The sequence below is a fragment of the Rhincodon typus genome, chromosome 2 (assembly GCF_021869965.1).
Source record: "Rhincodon typus isolate 14 chromosome 2, sRhiTyp1.1, whole genome shotgun sequence".
In the NCBI taxonomy this organism is placed as follows: Eukaryota; Metazoa; Chordata; class Chondrichthyes; order Orectolobiformes; family Rhincodontidae; genus Rhincodon; species Rhincodon typus.
Genome location: NC_063333.1, coordinates 141824241 through 141843901, shown reverse-complemented (window position 1 = coordinate 141843901; position 19661 = coordinate 141824241). Strand labels below are relative to the sequence as shown.

Below are 19661 nucleotides of genomic sequence, written 5' to 3'. Positions count from 1 at the left end.
GTCACAACAATTATCTGAGCAGTGGAGTAGTACCAAATTTTCATCTCGCAGGACCTAGCACTTGAGTATAAAGATGTTTTGCAATATTCAGACAAATGCATGGTTGCTCTGTGGTTAGTACTGCTGCCTCACAGTGCTCAGGACCCAGGTTCGAGCCCAGCCTTGGGATGACTGGCATTTGCAAGTTCTGTCAGTGTGGGTTTTTGCCACGTGCTCCACTTTCCTCCCATAGTACTTCGATGTGCAGGTTAGGTGAATTGGCAGTGCTAATTGCCCCATAGTGTCCAGGGATGTGCAGAGTAGGTGGATTGGCCATGGTAAATGTGGGCTAATGGAAAAGGGTGGAGGTTGAGTCTGGGTGGCAAGCTCTTTGGATGGTTGGTAGAAACTTGATGGGTTTAATTACCTTGTTCCACACTGGAGAGCTTGAGCTGAGTTACCATGCTAGAATTTTTATCGTTGACTGTCTATTCGTATTTTGGCTTTGCTTGAATAATACAAGTTTCTTTTAAGGTTACTCTAACTCTTAAGCAATTATAGCCAGGTCCATGTGTTTGTCAGTGTTACCAGATTCCAGGTGATTTGTGATCCGTGATTCCACTAGGCTGTGGCATTACCTTTTTAATCTACAAAATTGTGGGAGATGAGAGCCAAATTGGAGGAATGTTGTGGGGCACTCTATCAAAGGAAAACCTTTTTAAAACAGTGACCTCCAGAAACCAAACAGTTAATCTAGCTGGCAATTAAAGGAGACAAATGAAGAGGAAAATTAGAGCGCTAATGTTAAAGCAAAAATTGGGGGACAGATTACATCATTGTACAATATAAATTGAGTAATTTAGTATGCTGATATGAAGTCTTTGTCTCCAAAAATATGGGTTCCTAAATCTGGTATATCTGAAATGTCTGGTGCTTGAATGGTTTCAAAATTGACTAAAAGGTTACATCAAGTTCCTGACTTGAACTAAGGATGTGACTTTACCAGTCCTTGTGATTAGCACAAGTTTTCATACTTATTTGTAAGAGCAATTCTTGGTCTTTGAATAATTTACCTTGCCTGCCTCTCTTGAATATAGCTTGTATAGTTTATTTCATCACTGGTATGCTGCTGACAATATTGTGCCTTATGCCTTTGCAGCCTCTTCAGAAAAGAAAGGGCTGTTTTATTTGAACAATGCAGTAACTGTTGAGTAATGAATGTAGCCTCGGCCTTTCATGCTTTTTCCACTTGGCACAGCTGCTAAAAGCTGGAGAATATGGATACGTTCTCACTTTTTTGATGCTGTTTTAATGCCTCTCATTTGTTTTCATTTTTATTTCACTTTCTATTGTTCTTTCCTGAACCCTCCAAACACTTAACCCATTTCCCTTTTTGCTTGCCCTGCTGTTATTCTGTGAATATAGATCCTAGCTTTCGCTCTTACCATCCAGGCGGATATGGACAAGACACCATGGGTATTGATCCGATGATGGAGCATGATATGGGTGGTCACCACCCTGGTGCGGAGTACCCAGTTGATGGCCTGCCAGACCTTGGACATGCCCAGGACTTGATGGATGGGCTTCCCCCAGGTGACAGTAATCAGCTGGCCTGGTTTGATACAGACTTGTAAATAGAATCTGCATAATAGGTATGAACATCATTTGGAAGGATGAATTGTTAGCTAACTTGCGACCATTGCAATTTCCACTTGTACTTGTACTTGTGGTCAAATTTTTAAAATGGCGTTTTAATCATTTTACTTTTGCTTTATAGTTAAGTAAGTTTTTTTTTTCTTTTCTTTTCTGCAGTTGTACTGTCTGAATGAACTTGCATTGTGATTGGCCTGTAGAATTGCTGAGAGGGCTCGAGGGGTGGGCTAGTTTCTCAGAAAGTGCCTGACACTAACAAAAAGCTGAGTTTCCTGTGGGAACAATCAAAGTAAACTTTTTGTTCTGGTCCGTTGGTCGAGGAGTAATGGAGGGAATGAATTTGAAAATGGCTGCCTACTTTTGAAGAACGTTCAAGATGGATCAAGAGATGGAACTTATTAAAAACTCTAGCCTTGCCTGTTAACTTTTTTATTATTTTTTTAAAAATTTCTGTAACGGTACTGACGTAGCTTGCTTTGAAGTAGAATAGAACAGTAAATGATATTCCTTTAACATAGTATTGTAGCGTTAAGTTATAGTGGCAATGTTATAGCCGTTCTCGATTTTTAATAACTGAAGTAATTGTGTAGAGCACCAATTCATAATAGATTTAATTGTATTCTGAAGTGTAACACTGTGTAGCTTTTGTATAAAAAAACGTGAAATTAGATGAAAGTCCACTTGCAGTTACTTTTAATACGCTGAGAAACGCAAGCAGGTGAAATGAAATGTGTTTGATCTATATTGCTTCATCCTGGGAATTTTTGGTAAGGGTAAATAGAACTGTCTTTTCTGCAATGGTTGTAATAGTTTAATGAGAGGACACTCCTCCATCCCTCTTTTAAATCCCCTCCCCCCCCCCCCCCCCCCCAAAAAAAAAAGCTATTGTATCCTGCAACGCAGATGCTTAATAGATATATGCGGTTGTAGAAACAATTAAACTGGACTTATTTCATTTTTTGTGTGTGACTTACTTACTAGAGCACAAATATTAAGTTTATATGTAGCTTAAGGAATTGACTCCTCTTAGGTAATTTCAAATATGTATAAGTTGATTGAATAAAACAGGTTGAAAATTCCCATAATCTTTCTATAGGATGCTTTATTTGTACACAAGCTCATACAGTCACCCACTTAAAGGGGCACTGAATATGTGATGTGGCCAAGATTCTTACATATCAAATTCATACTGACACTTTTTCCTTGAACAGAATTGGTAATTAAAGCTTTTTAAAACAAAAATTGCAAACACCTTAATATCAATTATACTGTAAATTTTCTGAATGTCAGCATTTGCTGTGCAGGCAGTATATCTTAGTGTAGTATTTGATGACTTCTGTTTGGATGCTCTAGTTAGTCTGAACATTCACTGGGCTAGGTTTTCAGTGACCTATCTGTCGATGCATTTGTTCAAGCCAGAATCCATAGGAGTGGCTGCTGCATAGTTTTATTCATACACAATGTAGGTGTCACTAGCTGGGCCTGAGGTGGGTATGACACCATAAGCCCCCTCGACCTCGCTAGTGTCCTACACTCAATCACCTTCAGCTACCTCATCAATGACCTTCCCTTTGTAAGGTTAGAGATAGGAGTTTTCAGTGATGATACTCATCAGGACTCCTGATAATGGACATGCAACAAATGCCAAACTTTCTCCCTCGAGCATGCTTGCTTGCTGTCCCTCTTGTACACTTGCTCTCATACACATAGGTACACACATGTAAATCTGTGGGGTGAACTTGTATTTGGAGATGCATTCTATTTTGTTCAAAAAGCACAATTTATACACAGTTAGTCAGTGGCATTTTATAAATTCCTACTTTAGAAATAAAGCCAGTCTATCTCCAATGCAAAACACAAACTGATTCTAAACAAGGTCTCTCACCTAACGTGCATTGTCTGATCTAAAATGTTACCTCATCAGTGTAAAGAAAAAAACCTTTAGTTCTATCAGGGCAGTGACTTGAAAGAAATTTGGGTATTTATATATACATATTAATTGAAACCTTCTAACTGATTAAAGATTTAACAGCATTTTGGGTTTGTTTAATACATCCTTATCTAATCGACACCTAAAGAAACTTCTGTTTTCAAATAAACCTGTTCGGCTATAACCTGGTGTTGTGTGATTTCTGACCTTGTCCACCTCAGTCCAACATCAGCACTGCCACAGGCTGATAAAGCAGTCTGTGTCCAAATACATTAAGATCTAAACACGGACTTGGGTTGGTAGGCAAGTGACGAGCAATGCCTAAACTCTTAACAAAAATGAATCCAACCTCGCCTAGCTTTTTGATGGCATTACTATCACTGCCCATAATCAATATTCTAGGGCTTACCATTGATCAGAAACTGAACTAGACCAATCATAAATACTGTGCCTATAACAGCAGTTCAGAGGCTGGGAATCCTGTTGTGAGTAACATCTCAAAGCCTGTCAGAAAACTACAAAGACTATGATACAATAATCTCCACTTGTCCAGATTGGTTCTGCATCAAGAAGTTTGACACCAAGCAGCGTAAAGTAGTCTGCTTAATTGGCATCCCATCCACATTCACTTCCTCCACCGTCAAGGTCCAGTTGCAATACACCTTGTAGATAGTGTAGCTACAAGTTGTCTGTTTTTCAGAAAGCACTTTCCCAACCTGGCCTGCCCTACTTAGAATCACAGATGTGTGGGAACACCACCCCTTGCACGTTCCCCTCCAAGACCCCCCCACAATCCTGACTTGGCAATATATTGGCATTCCTTAACACTCACCGGATCAAAAATCTAGAATTCCCTCAACAGCATTGTGGATGTATCTACCATACTTGGATTGCTGTGATTTGAGGAGGTAGTTCACCACCAGTGTCTCAAGGGTATTTGGGGATATACAATAAATGCTGGTATAGTCAGAGTTCCCACATCTAATGATTTTTATTAAAATGAGTTCATCTTGAGCTCAGGATAATGCTCTCTTGACAGTTCAGCAATGGCTGGGAAGTGGGAGGCCCATAAAAATGAGATAAAGAGAGTTCAGAGATAGCATGTTCCTGTTAGTGCAAAGGATGAGGCTGGTAGGCGTAGGGAATGCTGGATGACTACAGAAATTTAGACTCTGGTCACGAAACAGGCATATACCAGGTGTAGAGAGCTGGGATCGAATGAATCCCTAGAGTATAAAAGGGCAGCAGGAGTATTACTAAAGAAGGAAATTCAGGAGGGCAAAAAGGAGACATGAGATAGCTTTGGCAAGTAGAGTTAAGGAGAATTGCAAAGAGATTCTAAAGTATGTTATGTGCAAAGGAGTAACTAGGGAGAGAATCCGGCCCCTTAAAGATCAACGTGGCCATCTATGTGTGGAAATACAGGAGATGGGTGAGATACTAAACACATTAAATTTCCTATCAGTCTTTATTGTGGAGAAGGACATGGAAGCTAGGGTACTTGGCGAAGTAAATATTGATGACTCAAAAGGCATTTATATTACAGGAGTGGAGGTACAAGAGGTCTTCAACATACAAAGGTAGATAAATCCCCAAGATTTGACGAGGTGTTTCCCAGAACATTTGTGGGAAGCCAAGGAAGCGATTGTTGGGCTCCTTGCTGAGATATCTGTATCATCAACAGCCACAGGTGAGGTGCCAGAAGATTGGAGGTTGGCTAATGTGGTGCTGTTATTTATGAAAGGCTGTAAGGAAAAGCCAGGAAACTAGAGACCAGTGAGCTTCACGTCAATGGTGGGTAAGTTGTTGGAGAGGATTCTGAGGGATAGGATTTACATGCATTTGGAAAGGTTTTCTCCCTCACACACACTCTTTCTCCCTTAATGGGCCAAATGGCCTTGAACTTCTTCAGTTGCTCCTTAGCTATTTCAGCTCTCTCCGTTTGATCAATATTCTTACTCCCATACATACAGATATCCCAACGACTTTTTACTGAATCCTGTCCAACCTTTTCTGATCCAATGCCATTCTTCTAAAGGGATTCAGAATTAGCATTTATGTCTGAACTTACATATGTAATTCCAGTACTTTATCTTAAATTCTTCTGTAGAATTCATATAAAAACATTTTTAGGAATTTCCTGAATGGTTTATTTGGTTCTTCCTCACATGTAAACTAATTTGATTTCTGTCATGTAAATGTATTAAATAGTGACTAATAAAAGCCGTCATATGTTCCCTGGTGCCAGTAGAAGTACATATTAGGGCATTTCTGATTCCAATTAGTTTAAATACTTGACAAAGGCACCATCTACTTTCTGAACCAGTCTCCCAGTCCCCAGCCTATTCTGATGAATCTTGCCCTCTAAAAATTGTTACTCCTCAGAAAATATTTTCCCGTTATTGCCAAACACCAGTTTTCCTTAGTCCATCTTGAGCCAATTACTGAAACCAATGATCGTTTGCCTTTCTGGAAAATTATCCAATTACCATCAACAATCCAGAGGCCAGTAATTTATCTCCCTTCTTAAATTTGCTATTACTCCCTAGAAATGGTCTTATTAAGAAGACAATTCATGTACCCCCACGTTTTCACCCAAACGTCATGCAAATCTCAGACATCAAAATGAGATCAAGCTGAGAAGGACTGTGCTAAGAATGCAGGCATACATTTGAATTAATATATTTTAGATTGGAATGAGCATGTTCTGGTCAATTTTATTTTTGTGTCATCAGGAAGGTACAACGCAATGTTAATGACAGAGGAAAGGTAAGGAGTGTGGGCTGTTGGCAAGTGGGAAGGTGCAGCTGAGGTTAATGATATCGCTATTAATTGTTTGATCATGCACAGCCTAGACAGAATCTACCTTAGCTTCTTGCTTTCCTGCTGTTCAGTTTCTTGCTGTTTACATAGTGGCAAAGATAATTGCCCTCAATGACCAGTTTGAACAGCTCGCAGCAAACAACTGCACCTGTTACCCCAACCCAGAGTCCTGTAAGGTTCCTCCAAAGTGGTGCAAGCAGCAGGAATGTTATTCAAGGATGCTGAAGGTGTGGCATTCCCTGTGGCAACATGGACCTCAATATAGACCTGCTATGCTTGCGTGTGTAGGTTCCAATGGGGAGTCATGAGTGGATAACCTTGTTGCTAAGCAGCCATGCAGTAACATTTGACTTGCAACACTATGAGGGAATCCTGACTCGTGTCTGGATAATGGACAGTTACCTTCATGGTCTGTGGTCACATTCAAATAACATATGGAGTGAACGAAATCCCCCACAGATAGTGAAAAAAATGGCTGAATTCATGCAAAGCATGTGCATTCAATGGCATCCCAGCTCATGTGTGAGGCTGCAGTCTGTGTAAAGACTTGTGTTTGCTCCACTGCTCATCTCTGACTAGAAGGAATGAGATGAAGCCATCTCCCTGTGTTGAGAGACTCAATGAACTCACTTATAGAGCAGTATACAGCAAACTGCAAGATGTTGGTGACAGTTCCTGAAACAGCCTGGAAAGAAGCAGAAAAGCAGTATAAAAGCAAAGGCTTGTCACCTTAACAGCCAACGACTATGCAGTGCTTGCCTTTTTCTGAGGCTGCAGTTGTAACTGCACCAATTGGCAGATTTCAAACATGGCCTGTTCAATAAAGTGAAGACATCTCAGCTGATTGAAACTGAGGTAAGGGTATGCCCTCCTAACCCAGCTGAAAAGTCCTCCTTTCCCTCCTAGTAGCTTGTCCTGCCCTGTGTGTCCTCTCATCATTCTCCCAATGCTGTTCAATACCAAGAAGAAGACATACCAGGCCACCCATGTCAGGAAACAATCTGTCTCAGCACAAGCTTTTAAATCAATGAAGAAGGACTGAAATACCAGTCAGACCCTGTAAATTACTGAAACTTCAGGCAAGAATAGGAAATGTAAAAGTTTATAAAATACACCATACAGTCAGAAGAAATAATCCAGCAACCAACATGTAGATAATTGTGAGACAACAAGGTGCAGAGCTGAATGAACACAGCAGGCTAAGCAGCATCATAGCAGCAGAAAGGCTGACGTTTCGGGCCTAGACCCTTCATCAGAAAGATCTCTTTAAGTAGCACTGGTAAAGAAGGGTGGGCTTCTTCATGCCATTTAGCATTGTGATCAGCTCTGTGAAATAGTGCACAGGCACAGGCTAGAGAATGGTGTTCAAGAATGGCAATGGTGGCATAAAACCTGCCTGATCAGGTAATCTGCCTACTCAGCATGGTTAAGTACGCATTTGTAAACCTTTATCAAGACAGAATCTGACACACTTCTTATTAGAAATGCATGTGTGCACCTCTGGTGCCATTACCAACCATTGGAAGGTCACATACAACATTTTCTTCCAAGATTTTCATGCTTGTACAATAAAGGCAGATATTTATCACCCCACTTATATCTTAACACATCTTCACAATAGTACTTTCATTGACAGCAGTCTCAATTTCAACAGCAACAGTGGAATATAAATAACAGGTATCAACACTGCAGGCTAGCAGAAGTACATTTAACAAGCTAAAGCTGCCGCTCGAAAGTTTCTCTGGGGGAAAGGTGATGACAAAAGTGTAGCCCAAACTTTGTTGTTGAAGATTAAAGTCTCAGCTCGATCTTACACTCCAACAACATTGCTTTTACATTGTAGTCTTGCACTGACCTTCCCCAGAGACTAAGGAAGCTCTTTGACCAGTATAATGATCCCAGCTGATATTATTACTTGACAAGTTAGACCCCAGACTGAAATGTGGCTTGATAGATCACATTTTTCATTTTAACAAGGTGGTCTCACTGAAACATAAGCACACCGATTTGATTTTAGCAATAAAACATAAATTAGTGATGATAAAATAGAATTGACCGACTGTTTACATATAGCAAAAACAGAAATTACTGTAGAAACTCAGCAGGTTTGGCAGCATCTGTGGAGAAAAAGCAGAGTCGTTTCGGGTCTAGTTCTGAAGACTTCACTTCTGAAGAAGACCCTTCAGAACTGCTTTATTTATATCTAAAACACACCTCTAAAGATTTTGAAACAAATTATAAAAATATAATCCCATTAAACCCAAAAGAACCCCTTTATAGTACTCACGACAGACAGAATTCCCTTCTTTATCACCCGTATATGGCTTAACTTTAGTTTCAACTCTCAGCCTTGAGAATCTAACACTCTCTTGTTGAAGCATTCATACAACTGAGCTTAAATTTTCTTAGCTTCAAATAACCCTTTTAGGGTTTTAACCAAACACTTCTGGTCTGGAACATTTACTAAACTTTTACACTGAAGCAATCTTGCTCTTAACAATTCTAAACTGTCTTCTCCCTTTCTCAGGAGCAACTGCTTTAAATATTCAGCTCCAGGCAAGTACCCTGCTAAACTGTCAAAACTGATTTTAAAACTATTTTTCATGCTATGGGTATTTCGTCTAATGAACCCCTGACCATTTAAATGGCAAACCGTGTGCACAACTGTTTATTTTGTTCACTGGTAAAATTGTCTCAATGCCAACAAAATCCCATTACTCTCCACGTAGTCTTTCACATTTTGTTTTAAAAGAAATCATCATCATATATTATACCAGAAGAGAAAATTTTCAATAGGCTACTTATTGTTTTATTGGGGCCATTCTCACTGATTTCTTTATTAGGTGATACAGTCACGTAGTGACATTATTTTCTGTATTTGTGTTGATGTATGGGATATTCGGACTTGCATGGAAGAATTCACCAATATTCTCAATTATCAACACAGCATTGAACTTAAAGCCACAACACACAACGAAAACCTTAATTTTTTGGTTTTGCAACAGCAGCTTTTTTTTTTAAAAAAGGACACACGCAAAAGCAAGGACTCTAAACATGCTGCTGCCACTTTGGTGGGATTTGAACTCAGGTCCCTAGAGCCTGGGTCACTGACTTACTAGTCCAGTGACATTATGTAACATTGTGCTTGAACCCACTGCCAGAGGAGGTGGTGCAAGCAGACACAGTAGCAGCATTCAAGATGTACCTGGATGAACACATGAATAGGAAGGAAATAAAAGGATGCAGATCCTGTAAGTGAAGACAGTTTTTGTACGGAAGGGAAAAATGTGTTGGCACAGGCTTGGAGGGCTGAAGGGCCTGTGCTTGTGCCGTACTGTTCTTTGTCTTCCCTTTGGTTATCCCATATATTTCCTAATTTAACTCCTGAAAAGTCTGAGTTTATTTTTTAGAAAATGCTCCCTAATTCTAGGTTCCCGTTATTGGCTTATCCCATTTTCTGCTCAATTCCCAGCCTTGCCTGAATGATTTTTGCTTTCGCCACCAGTCTTGCCTGGCAGACTAGCTACTCCCACAGCTTCAGCTGGCAGACTTGCAAAAATCAAGTCTCAACAGAGGCGTGATTGAAGGTTTCAGATGAGCTTAAGCTGGGGTGGAATTGGGCAATGTTACGTCTAAACAGTAAACACAATTAATGTTCAAAAAGATGATGCACAATCTCTACTCCTTTCAACAGCCTTATTTAGTATACTTTGCCTATTAATTTTCAGAAAAATAATCTTATGTGGTAAACTTTTGCACTCCCTAAGGGCTCTATCTACCATATATTAATCTGCTGCAATATCCTGAGTTTCCACAAATTATACTTTCAGCAACTACTCTCAATCTAGATGAAACTCCTCAAACAGCATCAACACAACACTTCACATCAACTGCACTGTGCTTCCTACACCATTATCTTGCTGTCATTCAAATTCACGTGTTCAAATTCTCCCTTCATTCTGTTTCATAATTTGACTTGCTTACTTCTGTGAGGGAACTTAATTAATCAAAGCTTAGTGTTCAGTTTGTCTAAAAGTGAGTCTGTTGCTGCAATATAGGTCAATCCGGTGACCGATCCAAAACAGCAGATGGACTGCAGCAAATTGATACCAACTTTATAATGAAGTAGCATAGGGTTAAAGACTAATCAATTATGAAATAATTGAACAATCTGAGAATGAGGGTAGGAAAAGAAAGACAGGCAGACATATGCACTTTTCTTGCCAATTTTCTTCCTTTTTTACAATTCTCAAGAGTCAGAATTCCAGATTAACCAGTCACCCTAAAATATCTTGCCTTCATGTTATGGCAACTAGCTAAGCAATGTAAAATATGAATGATTAAGAAAATGATCTTTTGTACATTTTAAGATTATAGCTATTTGGTACAGAAGTTGAGTGTTACTGGAAAAGGCAATGGGACATTTCACAAGAATACAAATTCAAGGGGAAGATCAATGTCTATGTGACATGAGAGGAGAGTGCTATTGGTTGGCAGATGGACTCTGGTGGAGAGATTGCCATGCAGAAAATACCACTGCACCATAATAGCCTTTGAGAACAATAATGGTATCCACCTGCCACAGAAAAATCATAAACTCCAGGTCATCCTGTTTCCATACACTCAAAATCTCACCGGGCAAGTGGGCAAAGCATAAGTAAAGGTTTTACCCTTTTATTTTAACAGAGTTTCAATAGCATAAGATACAATGTCAATGTCTCCAAAGCACAAATATTCTGTGTAATTATTACTGTTGTTTCACTGATACAGCACCAGTTGAAGACTTCAAAAATATCGCTGCTCCATGGACCAAGCAGAGGATTTCTTGAAATTGTCAGCAACAAAACGTCTGGTTAAGAGGACACAGTATTTCTAAAACATTTTCACTGCAAAGCAGTATGAAACTCAGAAAGCTATTATGGTTATCTTAAAAAATAATTTTATTGTATCTTACAGATATTAACTTGAGACTGTTTATGGAATATAGTGAAGAAAAACATTTTTCTACACATTTGAATATTAGGGATCTTATATCAACTCATAAGAGAAAAAAAAAAGTCCAAAGTGTCATAAGTTATCAGATAAATACACTACTGGAGTGGAAATTTCTTCAAAGTACAGTCTCAGAAAATCAGAAATCTATTAAGAAACATATGGAAAACACTGACTTTTATCATTTGTACTAAGATTTCATATGTTAAAGATGGTCAAAAACATCTTTTTACCTGTTGGTAAGTAATGATCTTTTAAAATGATTTTCATCACTTTCTTTCTTCCCAATTTTGCAGCAATGTTTTGAAGGAATTGCTCTTGTATCGAATCAAGCCTTTCTTTTGCTCAAAGAAGACCAGCCAACACGGAGACCAATGGACAAGGTCAATTCCTCTTCAGCCCCAAGTGACAATGTGTTACTGGGAGCTTTACTGTTACCTCCTGTTCACTGCTCAATGATTTTCAGGATTTCAGAAGCCAAAGATCCAATGGCAATATCAGCATGGGACCTGGAAGATACAGAAAAAATACTATAAATAACCAAAAAAGACTCTATATAGCCCTTTCGTCAGAATTCAATCAGGTTCAGATAACTGCACAGAAAAATTAAGTAATTCTGTTGTAAGTTGTGGTGATAGCACAGAGAGGCTTAAAGGAATATTTACAAATTAAGTTATGGGCAAGAATAAGGCAGAATGAATATAGTGTGGAGAAGTTATCCACTTTGAAGGAAAAGTAGAAAAGCTAAACTTTTTAAAATTGTGAGATTGAGCTACGTTGTATGTTCTTGAACACAAATCACAAAGTTAAAATACAGGTATAGCAAGCAATTAGGAAATCATATCGTATTGAAATGAAGTCTTGCTGTCACAGTACAGGGCCATGGTGAAACCACACCTGGAGTATACTTGAAAGGAGTTCACTAGCCTGGTCCCTGAGAGGAGGGAACTGTACTAGAAGGAAAGAATTGGGTTGACGTTCTCTGGAATTTATAACAATCCAAGATAATCTCCTTGAAACGTTGAAGTTTTTTAAGGGGCTCAGTAGGTAGATGCTGAAATGTTGTTCTCCCTGGCTGTGGAGTTTAGATCTATGGGTGACTGTCTCAGAGCAAGAAGGTGGCCATTTAGGAGTGAGGTGAGGAGAAATCTCTTCACTCAGACGGGTGTGATTTTTTTGGAAGTCTCTAACCCAGACCACTGTGAATGCTCAGTCATTAAGCAGGACCCAGTTTGATAGATATTTAGATTTAAAGGATAGGGGAGAGTGTGGGAAGGTGGAGTTGACGTGGATGATCAATCAAATTTTACCAAATGGCTATTTCCTTATGAGCTATTAAGATTGAGGCTTAAACATCAATTCTGAAGTGCTATCTCCTTAGTTCCTCTCTTCAAGCTGTTACTATCTTTCATACTATGGATGCTGAAATCCATCAATGGACCTGTCCATTTATCATTCGGCATTTGCAGGCCCAGCAAATGAATATTGATAGGCCATTCAACTGTGAGGAAATCACAGCCAATGTCAACTTGTTCTTGCCTGATGATCCACTGAGGGGCATTTTCTGGTAAGGACTGTTGTATATCCATTGGTAATAAGAACTTCCTCTGTGCTTTCTCTAGAATGCTAAAGGACCTTTTTGACCAATTGCCCAGCCACTAGTGGCACTTTGACAACTCAGCTAACTCACAGCTGTGGATTTTACTGGCTCACTACTATTCTGGGAAATGCATTTAGCCCCACTAAAAGGATCATGAAAATAATTTATAAGACTTGAAAGGTTAAATCAATTAAACAAATACATTATATCCCATTGTAAATTATCCATCTTTGTAACGCAGAATTGCTTTCAGGAACATTTATTTTTAAAACAGGGGACTTTACACTGATCTGTACAAGAGGGCAAAACAAGCATGCTGCACAAATAAAGTCACTAATTCATAAGTCACTGAAAACTAACATGCAACTGCAGCAAGCAATCAGGAAGGTGAATGGTATGCTGGCCTTTATTGCAACAGGATTTGAGTAATTAGGAGCAAATACATCTTTTAATAGTATAGAACCTTGGTGCGATGTACCTGGTATACTGAATGCAATCTTTGTCTCTTTATCTAAAAAAAATATACTTTCCATAGAGGGAGTACAGTGGATGTTTACCAGATTAGGTGGGAATGGCTAGGACCAGGGACACAGTCTTAGATTGAAAGGCAAGCTATTTAGATCTGGGATGAACAGGAATTTCTTCATTCAGAATCACACAGTCATACAGCACAAATCAGGCCATTGGGCCCACCTAACTACACTAATCTCATTTTTCAGCACTTGAATGTTATAATATTTCAAGTGCTCAATTAAATACTTTTTAAAGGTGTGAGGTTTTCTGCCTCAACTACCCTTCCAGGCAATGTTTTCCACATTCTCACCACCTGCTGGATGAAGAATATTTTCCTCAAATCCCCTCTAAATCTCTTGCTCTTCACTTTAAAATTGTGCCCCCTTGTTATTGACCCTTCAAATAAGGGGAACAGCTGCTTCCTATTTACCTTGTCCGTGCCCTTCATAATCTTATACAGCTCAATCAGATGCCCCTTTAGCCTTATCTGCTCTAAAGAAAACAACCCAAGCCTATCCAGCCTCTTTTCGTAACTAAAATGCTCGAATCTAGGTGACATTCTGGTGAATCTCCTCTGCACATTCTCCAGTGCAATCACATCTTTCCTAACGTGTAGTGACCAGAACTGCACACAGTATTCACCTGTGGCCAAACCAAAGTTTTGTACAACTTCCACATAACTTATCTGCTCTTATAATTCATGCCATGGCTGATAAAGGCAAATGTTCCATATGTCTTCTTAACTATCCTATTTCATTTCTCCTGCCAACTTCAGGGATCTGTGGACAAGGGGCCATGTCCACTTTTTTAAGTGTGCCAAAACCTCCAGTGCTTGCTCACTCCCTATATCAAAGTGCTGAAGAACCTCACAGTCCCTGTTCCCAAATTCTGTAATTATATTACACTTCTCCCGAGTGAAGGCAGAAGTGCAGTAGTCATTTAACACCCTGCCAACGTCCTCCGGCTCTACGCACAGATTCCTCCCTTGGCCACTAATGGGCCCTACTCTTTCCCTGGTTATCCTCTTCCCCTTAATATACTTAGACAATTTAGAGTCATGGAGTCATACAGCACAAAACAGACCCTTTGGTCTAACCAGTCCATGCCAACCATAATCCCAAACTAAATTAGTCCCACTTCCCTGCACTTGGCCCAAATCCCTCCAAACATTTCTCATTCTGAATGTCTTTTATATGTTGTAACAGTACCTGCATCCACCACTTCTTCTGAAAGTTCACCGCACACAAGAACCACTCTGTGGAAAAAAATTGCCCCTCGTGTCTTTTTTAAATCTTTCTCCTCTTGCCTTAAAAATATGCTCCCCAGCCTGGGGAAAAGACACCTGCCATTCACCTTACCTATATTTTATAAGCCTTATCTGATTTTATAAGCCTCTATAAGGTCACCCCTCAATCTCCTACGGTCCAGTGAAAAGTGTCCCAGCCTATCCAGCCTCTCCTTATAACTCGAACCCTCCATTCCTGGCAACATCCTGGCAAATCACTTCTGAACCCTCTCCAACTTAATAATTTCCTTCCTACAACAGGGTGACCAGAATTGTATACAGTACTCCAGAAGAGGCCTCACCAATGTCTTGTACAACTTCAACATTACGTCTCGACTCCTTTACTCAAAGGTCTGAGCAATGAAAGCAAGCGTGCTAAATGCCTTCTTAACCACTCAATCCATATGTGATGTAAACTTCAAAGAATTATGTACGTGAACACCTAAGTCTCGGTTCTACAACACCATGCATAGCCCTCTTTAATTGTATAAGTCCTGCTCCTGTTTGGGATTTTCCCTAATTTTACCCTTCAGTGTTTCTTCATGCCTGCATTTTCTCTCCTAATTGCTTTATTATATTCCTTAAGTTCTTAAGTTGCTTCCATAAGATGCCCCATGCAATTTTTATTCTCCAATAGGGCCTCCGTTGATTTGCTCCCTTCACACCTGCTATAGGTCTTTATTTTCCTTCTTATCCTGTCCAGAAAATTCCTAGACATCCAGGGTTTTCTGGGCTTGTTTCAAGGTGGTGAATTTTTGAAATTCCCTACCCCAGAGGTCTGTGGAAGCTCAATCATTGAGTAAATTTGAGACACAGATTGATAGATTTCTAGTTAATAATGACAACAAAGGATATGGGGATAGCACAGTAAAGTAGTATTGAGGTAGATCGCCATGTAAAGATCCATAATGGTGGAGTGGCTCAAAGGGCTGATTGGCATACTCTTACTCCTATGTTCTTAAGGAACCTTTCTGGGATCTGTCAGACCTCTTAAAGTACTTCAGGGACCATCTGAGACACTGCATAATGTTGGAGCAAAGAAACAACATGGTAAGTCATGTATTTATGGTGGCTGAGCAGTCACTAGCTTCACACTGTACTGTATAATATATATCCACAGCAGCAGTCACCCAGTGGTAGCATCCCTACCTCTGATCCAGAAGCTCGGATTTGAGTCCATTCCAGGTCTTGAATGCTATGGAAGGGGCCTTCATAACTGAATCAAACAGTTTGAGCATCGACTTGTAAATCAGAAACAAAAATATAAATTGCTGGAGAACCTTAGGAGGTCTGGCAGCATCTGTGAAGGGAAAGCAGAATCAACATTTTGGGTCCAATGACCCTTCTTCAGTTCTGAAGGCTGTTCTGAAAATCATTTGCTCCCTCTCCTCCTATCCTAACTTCTGCATAAAAACCAACTTTTTCGTACCTGCCATCAGTTCTGAAGAAGGGTCACTGGACCTGAAACGTTAACTCTGATTTCTCTCCACAGATACTGCCAGAATTGGCAAGGTTCTCTAGCAATTTCTGACTTTCTTTCAGATTTCCAGCATTTGCAGTGTTTTTTTTTATTTTTGTAACTTGTAAATCAGCTTGAGTGTGAACTTGTAAATCCTTCCAACATACATTAATAGCAGGTAGCAAGAACAGGAAAAATTCCTATATAATCATGAAATGGAAAGATACTAAAGCCTCAACTAGATAGCTCCATACAAATGTATACAGATGAGTATGTAGTCACAGCAATTTGGGACTCCTTGGTTGGTTCATTTGGATGGGATTGTGCTAATATGGATTTCAATCTCTATTCCAGGTGAAGTGTTGTACACAAGATGGAGATTGCAATGCTGTGTGTCAGAGCTGCTTGCAAGTAGTGAATTCAAAAACAGTATGTCCAGCAGGCAAATTGGGCTCATGGGTCTTCATTTAACGTCATAGAGTCATAGAGCTGTACAGTGTGGAAACAGACCCTTCGGTCCAATCGTCCATGCTGACCAGATGTCCTAAATTAATCTTGTCCCATTTGCCAGCATTTAGCCCATATCCCTCTAAACCTTCCTATTCATATACCCATCCAGATGCCTTTTAAATGTTGTAATTGTACCAGCCTCCTCCACTTCCTTTGGCAGCTCATTCCATACGCGCACCACCCTCTGTGTGAAAATGTTGCCTGTTAGGTCCATTTTAAATCTTTCACCTTAAACCTATGCCCTCTAGTTTTGGACTCCCCCATCCTGGGGAAAAGACCTTGTCTATTTACCCTATCCATGCCCCTCACGATTTTATAAATCTCTATAACGTCACCCCTCAGCCTCTGACCCTTCAGGGAAAATACCCCCAGTCTATTCAGTATCTCCCTATAGCTCAAACCCTCGACCCCTGGCAATATCCTTGTAAATCTTTTCTGAACCCTTACAAGTTTCACAACATCCTTCCTATAGCAGGGAGACAAGAACTGCACGCAGTATTCCAAAAGTGGCCTAACCAATGTCCTGCACATCCCATGACAGTGACTATGAAATATTGGCTAAATATGATCACAAGTCATTAGTGCTCAGTACAGCTGAATAACAATTCTTTTCTGAGGTTGGTTGAAGGAAGCAGAGATGTACTTATCAATGAATCAGGAGCAGTAAATGAAAAATGAATCTACACACTGTGACGGAAGGGAGAAAATACATCTGAACGAGTTTCTATCCATGTCAAGTTCTGTCCACTTGACTGGGGCAACAGAATTGGGTACAGTTTGTGATCTCCTCCATGGTTCAATGACTGGTAACACTCCTAACTGGTTGGACAAGGTATCAGAGTGTAAAGTGGAACAGCATCCTATCGCAGATGAAAGGGGGCATATTAATCTGAATGGCTTGGTTTCTCTATGGAAACCACCATTGTACTGAATGGTTCCTTGATATAACTCCACTCTATAGCTCATGAAAATAGTCCTCAAAATAAAGAGAAGGTTCATCTGTTTTCTACATTTCCTGTGGAACCATGTGTTGTCCCTTCACTGTGTCACCTCTGCACTCTATTTTCAACTGAATTATGTATTTAAGTGTAAGTTTTGAAATATTTTATCTCATGTGCAGGTAAGTATAGGAAGACCTGGTTAAACACCTTACTAAAACCAATATAAACGTGGTTGTAGTAGGATGAATTGAAGCTAAATTGAAGCTAAATGCATTGTGATACCAGACTGTGAATTATAATGGTCTTACAATGCTCTTAGTCTGAGCAAATTTCAATTATAGCATTTTATACAGTCATAGTCATAGAGTCATGAGCTAAGTGTTAACTGAACTACATTGGCCCCAAAACTGGTAATGCTTCAATTCAATTTTACATTGATTATCTTTATTCTCAAATCCCTCTATGGTTTCACAACTCTCCATCTCTGTAACATCCTCCAATCCTAAACCTCTTGGTGATCCTTACATCATCTCCAATTTGGGTCTCTTGAAAATCCACTATTTCAATCGTTCCACCATTGGCAATGTGCTTTCAGCTGCCATGATAAGCTCTGGAACTTTCACCCTAAAACACTATGTCTTTCTCTCCTTCCTTTTTAAGATGTGCCTTAAATCCTAAATTGTTAGCTAAGCTTTTAGTCATTTCTCCCAATATCCCCTTACATGACTTGGTGTCAAAAGTCTGTTTGATAATCTTCTTGTGAAGAACCAGAGAACATTATACTAGGTTGATAATTCTTTATAAATATAAGTTATTGGTGTTACTGCTAGAATAAGAGAACCAAAGATAACCGGTGAAAATTGCTGAGCCCCAGTCTTCTCAGTTTGAAATTAACAAGTGTTAAATATAAAAGTGCTTTTTGTGGTGAAGCAATGCCACCAACTTAGAGGACAACAAAGATGCTTCTTCAATTACATCTCAAATCTTTCCTGTCACTAGGGGTCTTTAGGAGGCTGATTCTTAGGGTGGAGAGACATCCTACAGCAACTGTGTATTCTGTCAAAAATGCTGCAGAACAGTGGGTCCTGGGATTTGCGTTGCAAAATAAGACCCCACCACAATCGTGCAGACACAAACAGTATGCAACTGGTGGAAGAACAGGAAGCACCTAATCCAATAGAAGATCGCAATGTCCACAAAAAGCTTGTTTTATCTCTAGAGATTAATATCTTCATATTTGTCTTGGCCATTGACGGAGAAGACCTACACATTTGCCAATGAAGACTCTCACCTAAAATTAAAACAAGCACTGTGGAACATCCATTAAACAGCAGATGAGTTGATATTAGTCTAATTCACTTTTACGTTTTCCTATCCTCCTTCTGTGCAGTTGTTTGAGGTGAAACTGGAAATTCATTGGATTTCTGCTTGTCAGGAATATAAACATAATTATGCCAAGAACATACTTTGTGGCTTGAAAGTTATTTCAATGTACTTGAAAAACTTACGATTCCTTTTGGGGATGTAAAAAGCTAAGCTCAAATGAAGCAGACATTAAGCTCATAACTGGCTGTAAATGAAAGCAGCAACTTTCGGAATCTTTCATCATGCAACCCAGCTCCAGCTTACACTAACAATTGATCAAAGTCAGTCTCAGGAAGAAGCTGGAGGCTTTCAAAGGCTGATTCAAGTGCAGTCTTATGCCAGTTGCAAAGCATTGTAACCCGATATGTCTGTGGTATATATCTGATATATATATATAAAATATATGGATACATATTCAAAGGCTTGGAAATTCCTTTAAGGCTTTAGGGTTCTCACCTGGCAGCTTGGGACAGCTTTTGAAGGGTTTCAATGAGAATGTGTCCTTTGCTCTTAACGCTTTCTGCGTGTTTCTCATTTGAACTCACCTGACAAGAAGAATGAAAAACGATACTTGTCAAGACTGCATGGGGAGAGTGAACATTTCATTAGAC

At 39.6% G+C, this 19661-nt stretch overlaps 2 protein-coding genes across 9 annotated transcripts in view; one reads left to right on the top strand and one right to left on the bottom strand.

The window, feature by feature from the left end:
• ctnnb1 (catenin (cadherin-associated protein), beta 1) overlaps positions 1-2587 on the top strand; it is a 37273-nt gene extending 34686 nt beyond the window's left edge. For all 3 annotated transcript variants that reach the window (XM_020511913.2, XM_048606290.1, XM_048606295.1), the window contains exons 15-16: positions 1405-1631; positions 1792-2587. In XM_020511913.2, coding sequence (XP_020367502.1) covers positions 1405-1613 — 209 coding nt within the window. In that variant the 3' untranslated portion in view covers positions 1614-1631; positions 1792-2587. The remainder of the gene's footprint in view (positions 1-1404; positions 1632-1791) is intronic.
• The window catches only part of ulk4 (unc-51 like kinase 4), a 428124-nt gene that overhangs the window by 27946 nt on the left and 380517 nt on the right, over positions 1-19661 (bottom strand). For 3 of the 6 annotated variants that reach the window (XM_048606253.1, XM_048606235.1, XM_048606259.1), the window contains 2 exons: positions 19507-19595; positions 11251-11886 (listed from right to left, as the gene is read on the bottom strand). In XM_048606253.1, coding sequence (XP_048462210.1) covers positions 11823-11886; positions 19507-19595 — 153 coding nt within the window. In that variant the 3' untranslated portion in view covers positions 11251-11822. Of the gene's footprint in view, positions 1-11250; positions 11887-19506; positions 19596-19661 lie in introns of those variants that run through there. The other 3 variants (XM_048606245.1, XM_048606268.1, XR_007263863.1) reach the window with 2 other exon arrangements.